General features: G+C 64.3%; 3 protein-coding genes across 5 annotated transcripts; 1 reads left to right on the top strand and 2 right to left on the bottom strand.

Annotated features, from left to right (window-relative positions):
• Window positions 1–1040: 1040 nt before the first annotated feature.
• On the top strand, window positions 1041–8670 carry CRLF1 (cytokine receptor like factor 1). Of its 2 annotated transcripts, none has more exons than XM_064469847.1 (8): window positions 1041–1173; window positions 5063–5341; window positions 5973–6102; window positions 6537–6706; window positions 6960–7117; window positions 7200–7368; window positions 7652–7834; window positions 8009–8670. In XM_064469847.1, exons 1-8 carry the CDS (start codon window positions 1101–1103, stop codon window positions 8023–8025), a joined length of 1179 nt encoding a protein of 392 aa, XP_064325917.1. In that variant the 5' UTR covers window positions 1041–1100; the 3' UTR covers window positions 8026–8670. The 2 variants fall into 2 exon arrangements, with proteins under 2 accessions (XP_064325917.1, XP_064325916.1); XM_064469846.1 differs by having other exon boundaries at window positions 7652–7830.
• Window positions 8671–8797: 127 nt separating this feature from the next.
• On the bottom strand, window positions 8798–11779 carry REX1BD (required for excision 1-B domain containing). Its single transcript, XM_064469849.1, has 5 exons — window positions 11677–11779; window positions 10565–10647; window positions 9844–10048; window positions 9654–9742; window positions 8798–9302 (listed from the first exon to the last, which is right to left on the bottom strand). Exons 1-5 carry the CDS (start codon window positions 11677–11679, stop codon window positions 9230–9232), a joined length of 453 nt encoding a protein of 150 aa, XP_064325919.1. The 5' UTR covers window positions 11680–11779; the 3' UTR covers window positions 8798–9229.
• Window positions 11780–11865: 86 nt separating this feature from the next.
• On the bottom strand, window positions 11866–12898 carry UBA52 (ubiquitin A-52 residue ribosomal protein fusion product 1). Of its 2 annotated transcripts, none has more exons than XM_064469850.1 (5): window positions 12812–12898; window positions 12513–12632; window positions 12335–12421; window positions 12126–12228; window positions 11866–12015 (listed from the first exon to the last, which is right to left on the bottom strand). In XM_064469850.1, the coding sequence occupies exons 2-5, from the start codon at window positions 12613–12615 to the stop codon at window positions 11922–11924; spliced, it is 387 nt and encodes a 128-aa protein (XP_064325920.1). In that variant the 5' UTR covers window positions 12616–12632; window positions 12812–12898; the 3' UTR covers window positions 11866–11921. The 2 variants fall into 2 exon arrangements, with proteins under 2 accessions (XP_064325920.1, XP_064325921.1); XM_064469851.1 differs by lacking the exon at window positions 12812–12898 and adding an exon at window positions 12760–12784.
• Window positions 12899–13165: the final 267 nt, after the last annotated feature.

Here is a 13165-nt window from a genome sequence, read left to right on the forward strand (position 1 = left end):
GTCTCGGGGGTCCCAGCCCCAGATGAACCTCAGGGTCAAGGCCACCAGGTCCCTCCGCGTCCCCTCTGCTAGCGGGGGACGCGACACAACCCAGGCACCCCCCACCATGGCGTGCTCTCGGGGCACCCCACTGCACCCCATCCCGCACCCCAAGGCTCAGGCAGACCTAAAGGATGCGCAGCTGGGGACAGCCTACGCTCAGGGACGGTGGCCTTGCCACAGCTGGGACCCGCTCTCCGGGGCGCTTTGCCACCCAGCTGGGGGGTCTGCAGAGCTCTTGGTGCCACCGAGCGCCGGGAGGGGGGACGGGAGGTGGCGGGGGGACCAGAGGAGGCGCCGGGATGGAGGTGTGATGCCCAAGTGGCCGGCTTCACCGGGGTGCCGGTGGCACAACCGGGCACGCCACCACCGCCGGGCTGCCCCGGGACCCCTGGGACATAACACACCCCAACCCGGCGGGGGGTTGGAGCCACTCGGGGTGTTTTTCCCACTTTTAGGTGCTTTTTTTTTTGGGGGGGGGGGGGAGGAGAGAACTAGAGATGATGAATTCGATAGAAAACATCGGGATTTATGGGAAGACATTCCCATTTTCACTCCCCAAAAAAAGTAATAATGGGGTTTTGGTCTTGTAAAGACACTTTTGATGGGGGGGAGCCTCCCGGGGGGCCCGGCCCGGCCGCGCGTGCAGCACCGGGAGCGGCCCCGGGGGCACGGGAGGGTCCGTGGCGGCCGCGCATGAGTCACCCGTGGGAAGGCGGCCCCGGGGCGGCTCTTACTCACCTTCCGCGGGGCTCGGGGGGAGCGGGACACCGGCCCCGGGGTGGGGTGTGGGGGTGCAGCATCCCGCCTCAGCACCGGGCGCTGCCGGACGGGCACCGCGTGCCGGGGATCGGGACCGGGGCCGGTACCGGAGCGGGGCGGTGGGGCCCCGGGGCCGGTGTCTTTCTGCCCCCCCGGGGGCGGGCCCGGGCCGGGCGGGGCGGGGCCAGGGCGGCATTTAGGGCTTTGGTAACCGGGGGTTACTCAGACTTGCTCGGGACTTCCCCGGACGTGCCGGTGCGCTCCGCCGCCCCGGGCACCGACGGGCACCGGAGCCGGCCATGCCGCCGCTGCCGTTGCTCCCCCCGGTGCTCTTGCTCTGCCTGCGCCTCCTCCGTGCCGAGCCGCTCGCCTGTGAGTACCGGGCGGCTCCTGCAAGGTGGGGGGGGAGAGGGGGGCGAGGCGATGCGGGGGGTCCCGTCGGGGCCGGACCCCCACCCCCCGCGGGGCTCCTCCGTTCATCGCGGGCCGGGCGGTGTCGGTCCAGGTGGTGTCCGTCTGTCCCGTCCCGTCCCGTTCCCCGTATCGTGTCCCCCCCCGCCGCTCCCGGGGCCGCTCCGCATCCCCGCGCGGCGGGGGCATCGCGGGGCGCACCTCGGCGCTGTGCTGCGGAGGGCAGCGGGGACCCCTCCTCCCCCCGGCAGGCAGCCCGGACCCCCCCCCATCCCCGTAGAGAACAATAGAAGAACCCTTTTTTGTTCCCCCCATCCTGGAGAGCGGCAGCCCCCCCACCCCCGGGAGCAGCGAGTGCCCCCGCTCCCCACGGAGAAGAGGGACCCCTCTCCCCGAGAAGGGTCGGTCCCCCCTTGTCGTGTCCCCCCCCCGCCCTGCAGACCCCCCCTCCCGGAGAACAATGCGGCTCCGTTCCCCACCCAGGACAATGGAAACCCCCGTCCTCCGTCCGGAGAACAATAGCGAACCCCTTCCCCACGCGACCCCCTCCCACCCCCGGGAGCCAGGACCCCCCTTCCCCCCCCCCAGAGCCTCTGAGACCCCACTCCTCCTGCGAAGAACAACAGGGACCCCCCCCTTCCCCTCGGAGGGCCGTGCCTCCCCCCCAGTCCCAGAGAACAATGAATCCCCTTTTCCCCACCCAGAACAATAGGGAGCTCCCTCCCCCGCGGAGAACAATGAAGCCCCCCTTCCCCCCCCCCCCCAAAAAAAATACCCCTGGGGGGCTCCCCAATGATGCCCATTTGGGGGTCCCACCCAGCAGTGGCAGGTCTGGGAGGTGCCACCTGTGGGCTGAGCTGTGGGTGGCCTCAGCCCCGCGGGGATCGGGGTCCCCCCTCGCCATGGGGTGACACACGGGAGGGCTCCCCTTTCCCCTAAACCCAAATTAGCCTCCGTCCCACCCGTCGCCTCGTTGCTTCCCCTCCGGCCTGAGCGAAGGGGAGGCGAGAGCCCATTCCCCGCAGCAGGAAGTTTGGCTTCCTCCCTATGATGGGAATTTCTCAAGGCGATGGATGTTCGCTCCGACGCGCAAATGGGTCCCGCCAAGAAAAGCCACCGCTTCTGCGTCCCCGTCCCTGGTGATGCCACGGGGTCCCGGCCACCCGGGTCTCGTACCCCCTGACCCATGCGTGTTGTTAACGGGGAAGTCCTGAAGAGCAAGAATTAGGGCAAAAATTGCAGAAGCAGTGGAGGGGGGAGGAAAAAGGCTCCAAAAATCCCTTTAGGAGCCATTAATGAGAGCTTCCAAATCGAGGTGGGTTTCGGCGTGGAGCTGCGCCCTTCCCGGTGCCCTTCCCGGGGCTGGAGGGGTTAATCCCACCGGGGCCAATGTGGGGCCGTGGCCGGACCCCCGTTGGGGCTGACCCCGCGCTATTTGGCTCACCCCAGTAAGAGGATGCCTGGTGTCGCTTGCAGCCAGTTTCACACCCCCAGGACCCCCATTTTGCCCGCCATGGGGGTCCGGTGCAGCCGACCGGGGTGAGCGCTCACCCCATGGCCCCTCGACGTGCGGCGCTGGGGAAAGGCGAAGCCAAATCTCCTTTTAGAGAGCGAATGTTTCCCCTCAGTTCAGCTCGGTCGCTCTCACTGGAATGCCTGGGCTTTTTATAAATCCCTCCTCGAGCTGAGGGATGGGCACGAGAAATGCCAGTTGGAGAAAAGAAAGGGAAAAATATAGTGGAAAGGAGGAATAAAGCGTTTTTGGGTGCCACGTCTACCTGCAAACCTCATTGCTTGAGCTTTAGAAGAGCTCTAAATATGTATATAGATATTTTTAAGATTTATTTTCTTGCAGAATTCAGGGCTGCCCAAATTTCCTTTTGTTCTTCAGGGCAATTATTTATATTATTTCTCCTTAACCCCCTGCATGTCTTAATAAATCTTTTTTAACTGCGTGATCTCTGACACTTATCGGAGGGCTTTTTTTTTTTTTTTCCTTTTCTTTCCCAACTCCTTAAAAAGCTGATATAAAAATAAAATGAAATCCGGCCCTTCGGAAGAAAAACATAAACGTTCCCGACACCTTGGAAATGTGGTTTTACTTTATAGCATTACTTAGCACCTGATCAGCATTTTTTTTTTTAATAGGAAAGCCATAAAACCCCCGAGCAGGTATTTTCGTTGCGACTTGCACATTCCACAGGCTGCCTGTGTCTCTCCGGCCCTTTCCTCTCCGATCTGAAAACTTCACACTTTTCCCTTTTAAAACACATGTTCGGCGCTGTGTCTGTGCAGAGGGGGAAGAAAAATTGCGGGGGGGGGCGGGAAATAAATATATATATAAAATTAGCCCCTCCGGAGGCTCCTGCTTGGAGGAGAGAGAAAAAATTTGGGGGGGGATTATATATATATTTATATATATATAATTGGCTCTTCCAGAAGGTCCCACTCAGAGGACGGGAAATGTGTCTGTTTTATGGTGCTTGTGTGTGTTTCTGGTGCTGTTTAGATTAAGATTTAGGAGAATGAGGGCCCGGAGCGCCGGGTCTGTTACCGGCGGCGCTGGAGCAGCCCGGGCTCGGCTAATGGAGGAGCGGGCGCTGGGTGGGCTCGTTGGCAGAGCTGGGGATGCTTTCTTCCAGAGACCCCGCTGGAGGATGGGGCGAGTCCGGGGGCCGACCCCCCTGGGGAAGGGTTTGCTTTGGGGGTGGGTTGGTGGATCCGCGCCATGACCCATGGGTGCTCGGGATACCCCGGGGTACCCAGCACCAACATGTCCTGGATGCTTTTACACCCAGATGCTTTTACACCCACCCCAACAGCGTCCCCTGAGTGACGGGAGGCGCTGCTAATTAAGATATCTCCACGGTAACGAGGATTTTGGAGCATTAATTGCACCGGGGTGGGAGCCGGAGCAGCCGACGGGCGCTGAAAGCTGATCGGGGCCGGGGAGGTCGGAGGGGAGAGGAGGTCGTGGCGCTTTCCGGGAGGTAATTTGGGATATTAGCCTGGCGCGTGCGGATGGAGCCGATAAGGCTGATGGACATGGAAAACCCCGGAGCGGGGTCGGGGGAGCCTTTTCTTTTGAAGCCTTGTGGTGAAGGGGTCTTGAAATAAATACAACGTGGGGGGCTTTCCCATCATGGAGGGTCCCCCCAAGTGTGGACCACCCTTTGGGGGGGGGGGGGGGGGGCCTGTGCCAGCTCCCAGGGTGGCCCCTCGGGGTGTCCTGGCGCAGGGACCGTGTGTTGAGGTGCGAGCGATGGGTTTTGGCAGAGCCTGGCGGCACATGGTTGGGATTAGGCGGGTGGTCAGTGCTGGTCTCGGCCAGGAAGCGCTGCCTGGCCCTCGGTGGCGTGCTCCGGGGGGGCTGCTGGCCAGCATCGCTGGGAAAGGCAGGGGGGGTGGGGGGAAACCAACCCCCAAAACTTTCCATAGTTGCTTCTGAAATCCTTTTGTCACAAAAAGCTTAAAAAGCTGCAACCCAGCCCCCGCCCAGCCCTGGAAAAACCACAGCGTTGCCGAGAACCCCCCCAGCCTCGCGCTGCAAAGCTCCCCTAAAGGTTGTTGGCGCTTCCTGGCTTGAGCCCCCCTGATCCACCGAGGAGCCCCCGAGCTTGCGGCCGAGCCCGGAGCCTCGCGGGCTCCTGCCTCTGCTTCGGAGGAGGGCAAGCGCTGCTGCAAGGGGCTGTGCTGGGTTAAATATATATATAAAAAATAGATATAAATACATTTAATTTCTTTTATATCTATTTTATATAGATTAAATAGATATAAAATAGGTATTTTATATAATTTTATATATAATTTTTATTTTTACCCCCCCCACCCCTTATCTCTCCGGCTGCAGACCCCGCAGTGATTTCCCCCCAAGACCCCACCCTGCTGATCGGCTCCTCGCTGGTCGCCACGTGCACGGTCAGCCCCGACTTTCACCTGAAAGCCGAGGACCTGTACTGGACCCTGAACGGCCGGCGCCTGCCGGCCGCCTCCTACACCGCCCTCGGCCCCACCACGCTCAGCGTGGCCCTCGCCCACCTCAACGGCTCCAAGCAGCAGTCGGGGGACAACCTGGTGTGTCACAGCAGAGACGGCGGCATCTTGGCCGGCTCCTGCCTTTACGTTGGACGTACGTCGGCGGCGCCGGCGCGGTTGCACGTGCTGCGTTTCACCCGGCCCCGGCGCTGCTTTGCCGTTTCGGTGGGGAGAGCTGTGGGTCCCGGCGTAGCCGTGGGAGGATTTGGGGATCCCCGCGGGGATTAACACCCCGGTTCTTGCCAAAACGCACCAACGGACATGCAACGGTCGCGCGCGGTTGCTTGCAGCTGCTCTTTTTTAACCTCTTCTCCATGGTTTGTGCCCCAACCCACAGCCTCTGGCTCGCAGGAGCGCGCAGCATAAAGGCTGTTTTGGCAAACCCTCGGTAAAATTACACTTGTCCGAACCAATAATCATAAGATTTTATCTCGCGCTATTTTAAGGACGATGCTACGTCCTAGGAATACAGAGGCTTAACTGGGAACACGAGCTTGGATTTGTTTTTTGGGTTGCTGTTGCTGAGAGAAACCAGCTCCGGAGCCGAGTGCGGGCAGGGGCCGGGCGCAGGCAGGCGCGGGCAGGAGCCTAAACCCCTCCAGCAAACACGTTTGCAGCCGCAGGGCTGGAAACCCGGGGATGGCGGTGGCAGCACCTGCCAGGACCGCGGGCTGTGTTTCACCGCTGCGCCTTTTCATCCCCCTCTGCCTCTTTTTCTCTCCCAGTACCCCCAGAAAAACCAGTCAACATCACCTGCTGGTCTAAAAACATGAAGGACCTCACCTGCAAATGGGCGCCGGGGACAGAAGGGGAGACCTTCCTGCACACCAACTACACCCTCAAGTACAAGCTCAGGTGGGGCCACCCCCTCCCTTAATTCCTATTATTCTTTAAAAAAATGCCAGAGTGGGATTTAAAGTCTATGGGGAATGGAGAGCCTGATGTCTCCTGGCTGGCCCCTGCTTGGGGGTGTGATGAGTTTCCTCGGGTCTCAGCTGCCGCGAGCGCTGGCGGGCAGCCACGCTCTGTACGTGCCGGGGAGGAGGAGGAGGGTGAGGAGAAGCTGCGCGGCCCCGGTTGAGCTGGGAATTGCCGGATGAGCCACGAGCGGCCGCCGCGGGGCCGGTAACCCAACACCTCGGCAGCGTGATGCCGGCAGTGTTGAGTGGCAGATAAATGAGCCGCGGTCCCTGCCGGGAGCAGCCATTTCCTCCGGGGATGGGTGAGCATCCTCGGCTCGACCGCGGCACCCGGCGGTGCCGGTACCGGCACTCAGCGCCCGCCCGCAGGTGGTATGGCCGAGACAACACGTGCCAGGAGTACCACACGGCCGGGCCCTACTCCTGCCACATCCCCAAGGACCTGGCCCTCTTCACGCCCTACGAGATCTGGGTGGAGGCATCCAACCGGCTGGGGGTGGCCGTCTCCGACGTCGTCATGTTGGACATCCTTGACGTGGGTGAGCGACGGCATCGTGATGTCACTGCCATGCCGGTGACCTCGTGGGGGGGAGAGGGCCGTGGGTTCATGCAGTGGGATGTTGGGGGCGGGGTGGGGGGGAGCTGCAGGAAATGGGCGATATGTGAGCAGAATTGCTCCTAATCGAATTAGGCTGTTTTCTCCGAGTTTTTTATTTTTCTGGCATCTGCGGCTCCTTAACCCCCGCGGTGCTGCCTGCGCCGGCCGCGCCAGCCCCTGCCCTGTCCCCGCAGTCACCACCGACCCGCCGTCGGACGTGCACGTCAGCCGGGTGGGGGACCTGGAGGACCAGCTGAGCGTGCGCTGGAGCTCCCCACCGGCGCTTAAGGATTTCCTCTTCCAAGCCAAGTACCAGATCCAGTACCGCGTGGAGGACAGCTCGGAATGGAAGGTAGGTCGGCATCACCCGCCGACGGCGGGGGACGGCACGGGATGCCCAACCGCACCGGTGCTGCCCCCTTCTCCCTCCCCAGGTGGTGGATGATGTGGGCAACCAGACGTCCTGCCGCCTGGCCGGCCTCCGCCCCGGCACCGTCTACTTCGTCCAGGTGCGCTGCAATCCCTTTGGCATCTACGGCTCCAAGAAAGCCGGCATCTGGAGCGACTGGAGCAACCCCACCGCCGCCTCCACCCCACGCAGCGGTGAGCCCCGCCGGTGTTATTTAGCGGGCAGGGAGGGGATGCCGGCAGCGCTGTGCTCCCCCTCCCCTGCACACATGCAGGGGGGCCCTTCCCTGCTCCGTGCCCGGCACCTGGATTTCTTGCAAAGGAGCCAATTTGGAGCTCAGCTTTCCCAGCAGGAAGCCAAAAAAAAGCCGCTCGTTTTCCTCTTGCCCGCCATTATTTATGGCGCGGTGGTGACCGGGGGGGTTGAGGCATGTCCATCCCCCATCCAAAGGCAACGCTGACCCCCTTGTCCCCACAGAGCGAGCGGCGGGGGGTTGTGACCCCAAGGGGGGAGAGCAAAACACGACGCTGCGGCGGGAGCTGAAGCAGTTTTTCGGGTGGGTGAAGAAACACGCCTACGGCTGCTCCAACCTCGGCATCAAGCTCTACGACCAGTGGCGCGTGTGGCTGCAGAAATCGCACAAAACACGCAACCAGGTAGGTAAGGAGCCTTTCGCACTTCTTTTCCCTGGCCGGGTGGGGATAAGGGGGGATGCAGGGTGACCCACCCCCCCCTACCCCCCACTCCTGGGATGGTGGGGTGGGGGGATGTAGGGTGACACTGACCCCGGGGCGCGCGGCCGGTGGCGACGCGGGGCTCTGCTCCTCTCCACAGGTTCTTCCCAGCGATAAGTTGTAGCCCCCAGGGGACCGAGCGCCGGCAGGATGACACGGGGCGCCCGGCGCCCACCCGGGACCACCCGCGCCTGCCCCGGCCCCGCCGGGGGGGAGCAGGAAGGCGGCCGGGGCGAAGCGTGGCCCCACAGCTCTGGGGGATGGGATGGGGTGAGGCAGGGGGAGTGGGCTGGGCCAGCTCTGGGAGCCCCTCACATGCTGCTGGCCCCGTGGGACCACAGCCCCCTGCCATGCCGCTTGCACCCCACGGCAGCAAGGAGACCCCCCAGCCTCGCCTGGCCAGGGTGGGGGCGGAGGCTTTGCTCCTCAACCGCCAGCCAGAGCAGCCTCGGGGATGAAAGGGGCGGCGGGGTCTTCCTGGGTGTCCCCCCACCCTCAGCACAGCCCCCAGGAAGCGATTTTGGCTGGTTTTCTCCCCAGGGACCCATGTGCGAGTGCACAGGGGGGGTCCGTCCCTGGGGAGCCACGCGGGCTGGTTTGAGGCTGCTGGGGTTTGCCCAGTGCCTGCTCCAATTTTGATTCAAACCAGCCTTATTTTGGTTCCATTTCAGTCAATTAGGAACAGATTTAAGCTTAATGCCAATAAACCTCTGAAACCCCACCGGGGTCTGCGTCAGCGGAGCAGCAGCAGCGCGCGGGGACGGGGATGCAGCGGGCAGCCAAACGAGACCCATGTCCCTCGTCACCCCGTCCCAGGGGACCGAGCCAAGGCGAAGGGGGTGGCACTGGGCAGGGGACAAGCCCTTTAGATCACACGGCTCAGGCCAGCTCCATGGGGACAGGTTTATTATGGGATGACTGTAGAAAGGGCACTTGCGGAGCTGGGGCTACAGCTGATCTTCGAGAGGTGGTTTTTTGGGGGCTGCTGCAAAGGCAGTGCCTGTCCCCATGGGGGGCACAGCAAGGTGGCCCCTTGGCACTGCGGACTGTGGTTTTCCTTGGGCAAAGCCCCAGCACGGCCAGCAGAGCCAGGGAGGGGAACCAGCCCCACAGCAGACCCCTCTACCAAGAGATGCTCAGGATTGGGAGGGGACCCCACTGCTCCCAAGGGGGGTTCTCCACCCCTTCCAGCCCATGCCCAAGAAAAGGGGTCAGGGGGAAGGTGCCCACCTTGCCAAGGCAGTGTGGTGGGGGCCAGGGAGGGGAGTGGGGCCCCCGTTCCACCGGCCGGCCCCTCCACCCGTTCCCACGAGGACACCCATCACTCGACTTCTTCCGAATCGTACTTGAGGTCCTGGAGAATTTCGCTGATTGCCTCAATGGTTTTAATTAGCCTACGAGAGCGGATGGAAACTATAAATAAAGCCCATATGGAGCGTATTATCTGGGCCGCCTCGCCTTCCCCGCGCTGTTTATGAAACACTCAGCCCAGGGAGGCCGAGGGGACCGTGGCCGCGCGGCATCGCCAAACCCTCCCCGGGCTGCGGCCGAGCGCGCTTTTGAAGGCACCATCTGGGCCCCCCTGCCCAGGGGCTGGAGCTGGGATAAACACAGGGAAGGGGCTCCCGACCCCCCACCCGGAGGGTGGAGGTGCTGCCAGCTGCATTCCCAGCCCTGAGGGGGTGGGATGCTGTCGTCCCCAAATGAGGGGGGAGAGGGGACACGACAGTGAGGCCACCACCTACTTGTGCTTGAGCTCCCGCACCTCCTGCTGATGGGCGTCCACATCGGGCTGGTCCTGCGCCTGCTGCCGGGCCAGCTGGAGCTGTGCCGTCTGCATGGGGACACGGTGGGAGCTGAGACCCCAGCCCCAAAGCAGCCGCAGCCCTGCCTTGGACAGCGGCGGGATTCCCCCCCCCCCAGCCCGGCACTCACCAGCTGCAGCTTCTCCTGCTCCCGCTCCTGGAGGCGGGCGAGGTGCTGGGCCAGGTCAGGGCGGGCGAGCTCATCCCGCAGGCGCCCGGCGATGAGCAGCACCTCCCGGGAGATGCCGCTGAAGGCCACCGTGATCTCGTGCACCAGCTGCCGGTAGCGTGGGAAGTCGTAGTGGGGTGCGCTGCTCAGGTACGCCCGGTGGCCCCTGGGGACAGGTTCGGGAAAGCCACCATCACTGCACCTGGGGGGCACGAGGATGGCAACACCCCACAGTCCCCATCCCGGTGCTAAGCCCCCTTTGCCAGGCACCAACAGGCGGGTTTTCCTGCCCAGATTTAGAAGCTCTCAGTCCCCACGACCAGGCAGCTTCACCCCTTGCATGGGACAGGCTTAGCAGCTGCTTTTTTCAGGGGGTTTTGAGTTTTTTGTTGGGTTGTGGTTTTTTTTTCCCCTCCTTTTTCGCTCGCAAGCCTGCATCCCGGGAAGTCCATCATCTCCTGTCGGATGCTAAAATAAGATGCAGGTGTCTAGTGCGGGCGTCCCCCTGCCAGCTGGAGCTCATCAGCCGCCCTGATGGCTTCTACTCCACCCCGCAGCCTCTTCCCATCAGAACGCAAAAAAAAATTCGGGATGGGGAATTTGGTTACTTGCTGGGGATGCCCTGCCCTGGGAGATGCCGCACGCCCCTGCGGGTCCCATCCCCACCGGTGCCGGTACTCACTCCTCGAAGAGCCGGTAGGCCTCGGCCCGCTCACCCTGCAGCGCCTGCAGCCGCTGCAGCAACGCCTTCACGGCCTCGCCGGTCTGCCCGGGAGAAGGGGACGGTGGTGGAGTGGGACGATGGTGCCACCAACACGATGCCCACCGCCACCATGCCCACCGCCACACAGGGTGGCTCCGCGCCCACTAACGGGTCCGGGGCAGAGCCGGCGCCACCCGGGGGGCTCGGCCCGATCCTGGGACCTCGAGTCACCCCACCCCGGTGCTGGCCCTGGGTGACGCAGCTGAGCCCGGCCGTGGTGCTTGAGCTCAGTCCTGCACTGGGACACCCCCCCCCTCCACGCGTGCGCGGGCCAGCCCGGGACCCCCCCCCCCAACCCGCTGGCCACGAACCGGGACCCCCCACTCTCCGGGGTCCCGGCCACGCGTGCACGAACGGGACCGGCACCGCCGCACAACTCCCTGCCCACGCACCGGGATCGCCCCCCACCCATGTGCACCAGGTCCCACAGGAACCAAGACCGCCCCCAGTCACGCGTGGACGAACTGGACTGGCACCGGGACCCCCCCCACCCCCCCGACCATGTGCACACAATATCGACGGCACCGGGACCGGGACCGCCCCAGCCGCGCGTGCACGGACCGGCCCGGGAACCCCCTACTTCCCTACCCACGACCCGGACACCCCCCCCCGCACGCACCGTGACCCCCGATCCCCCCCCCCGACCATATGCACGCAATGCAGACGGGCACCAACTCCCACCCCGGCCACGCGGGCACGGACCGGACCGGCACCGGGGACCCCCCCCGGCCATGTTCACACAATACCGATAGGCACCGGGATCCGCCCCCCCCTCCGGGGCCCCGGCCACGCGGGCACGAACCGGACCGGCACCTGGACCCCCCACCCCCGACCACGTTCGCCCAATACCGACGGGCACCGCCAGCCCCCGCCCTCCAGGCCCCCCCCTACCCACGCGTGAACAAGCGGCCCCGCACCGGTACCCCCCCCACAACCCACCCACGCGCACGTAACACCGATCGACACCGGGGCCCCCCCGGATCCTGTCGCCGCGGCTCGCCCCCCCGCCCCGGTGCACCGTCCCCGCTCACCATGGCCCGGCCCGGGCGGACGGCGCAGGCCCGGCGGGGCGCGGAGGCGGAGCGCGGTTCCGCCGCCACCTGCAGGCAGCCTCCGGGATCGCCTCCCCTCCCGCCCACCCCCAACGCGGGTCTTTTTATTGAAAAAACCACGCCAATTTAGTCAAAAAAAAAAACACACCACCACAAAAAAGCGAGGGGTTGGAGCGCTGCGATGCTTTATTGGAAGGGCGCGGCAGGGCCACCGCTACCCGCGTCTACTTGACCTTCTTCTTGGGGCGCAGGTTGTTGGTGTGCCCACACTTCTTCTTGCGGCAGTTGACGGCACGGGGGTGCAGGCGGGCATAGCACCTGGAAAAAAGGGGGAGGGGGGAAGGGGGTGTCGTCGAAGGCCCGTTTCCCTTGGGGAAGTGGGCTCGGAGAGGGGTCCCCACGCCGCCGTGGGGGGTTCGGGGACGTACTTGCGGCAGATCATTTTATCGCAGTTGTACTTCTGGGCGAGCTGGCGGAGGGAGGGCTCGATGATGCCCCCCCGCAGGCGCAGCACCAGGTGCAGGGTAGACTCTGAAACGAGATATAAAGCGTCACAGTGGGGCCGGGGGTGTTCGGGAGCAGCCCGTAAACCCCCCCCCCCCCCAAAAAAAAATAAACCCCCTAAAAAGCGGGGTACCCTTCTGGATGTTGTAGTCTGCGAGGGTGCGGCCATCCTCCAGCTGCTTCCCCGCGAAGATCAACCGCTGCTGGTCCGGGGGGATCCCTGCGGGAGAGAAACCGCGGCTGTGGCGGGAGGCGGTGGGGGGGGGAGGTCGGAGGGGGACGCCCGCAGCTCCTCCCGGTCCCACCGGTACCTTCTTTATCCTGGATCTTGGCCTTGACGTTCTCGATCGTGTCGTTGGGTTCCACCTCAAGGGTGATGGTTTTACCCGTCAACGTCTTCACGAAGATCTGCATCTTGGCACTGGTCCGGCCTGCGGGGAGGCCTCGGTGTCACCGTGTGTCCCCGCCCCGCCGCCGCCGGGCCCACGTCCCCTCCCGACCCCTCGTCCCAGTTCCCCAGCCCCCAGCCCCCAACACCCCCCCCCCCGGGCTCGGGACCGGGACCACGATCGCGCTCGGGATCCTGGCACTGGAACCGCCCCGCGCGCACCCGCTGCCTCGCTGCTGAGAAAAGGAGCGACCGGAACCGGAACCCGCCCGCCGCTGCGTCACAACCGGTGTGTATCGCCCCGCCCCTTTCTCCGCGGAAGACGCACTGCGCAGGCGCCTCCGCCCATCCCGGTTCCGCAGGCTGGGGGCCTGTCACGGCCTCCGCCGGCCCCGGCCTCAACCCCCATCCCCACGGCCCCGGGACCGGCCCCAACCCCGCCACGGCCCCCTCCCCACAGCCTGGGCCACCGGCCCCACGCTGTCCCCTCAGCCCCTCGCAGGCAGCAGCAGGGCGCGGGGAGCCCGGGCCGCTCCCCGGTACACTGTGAGGAGACAGGGAGGTGACAGGCCCATG

The sequence above is a fragment of the Phalacrocorax carbo genome, chromosome 19 (assembly GCF_963921805.1).
Source record: "Phalacrocorax carbo chromosome 19, bPhaCar2.1, whole genome shotgun sequence".
In the NCBI taxonomy this organism is placed as follows: domain Eukaryota; kingdom Metazoa; phylum Chordata; class Aves; order Suliformes; family Phalacrocoracidae; genus Phalacrocorax; species Phalacrocorax carbo.

Bases quoted from the DNA above. Each gene is read 5' to 3' on its own strand.
- CRLF1 (XM_064469846.1), top strand. From the start codon at position 1,101: ATGCCGCCGCTGCCGTTGCTCCCCCCGGTGCTCTTGCTCTGCCTGCGC. The intron at 5,342-5,972 runs GTACGTCGGCGG...TTTCTCTCCCAG, and splicing joins CTCCTGCCTTTACGTTGGAC to TACCCCCAGAAAAACCAGTC. The intron at 7,369-7,651 runs GTGAGCCCCGCC...TTGTCCCCACAG, and splicing joins CGCCTCCACCCCACGCAGCG to AGCGAGCGGCGGGGGGTTGT.
- REX1BD (XM_064469849.1), bottom strand. The intron at 10,049-10,564 runs GTGAGTACCGGC...ACCTGTCCCCAG, and splicing joins GCCTACCGGCTCTTCGAGGA to GGGCCACCGGGCGTACCTGA. The intron at 9,303-9,653 runs GTAGGTGGTGGC...CCGCTCTCGTAG, and splicing joins GTGCGGGAGCTCAAGCACAA to GCTAATTAAAACCATTGAGG.
- UBA52 (XM_064469850.1), bottom strand. From the start codon at position 12,615: ATGCAGATCTTCGTGAAGACGTTGACGGGTAAAACCATCACCCTTGAG. The intron at 12,229-12,334 runs GTACCCCGCTTT...ATCTCGTTTCAG, and splicing joins AGACTACAACATCCAGAAGG to AGTCTACCCTGCACCTGGTG. The intron at 12,016-12,125 runs GTACGTCCCCGA...CCTTTTTTCCAG, and splicing joins GATAAAATGATCTGCCGCAA to GTGCTATGCCCGCCTGCACC.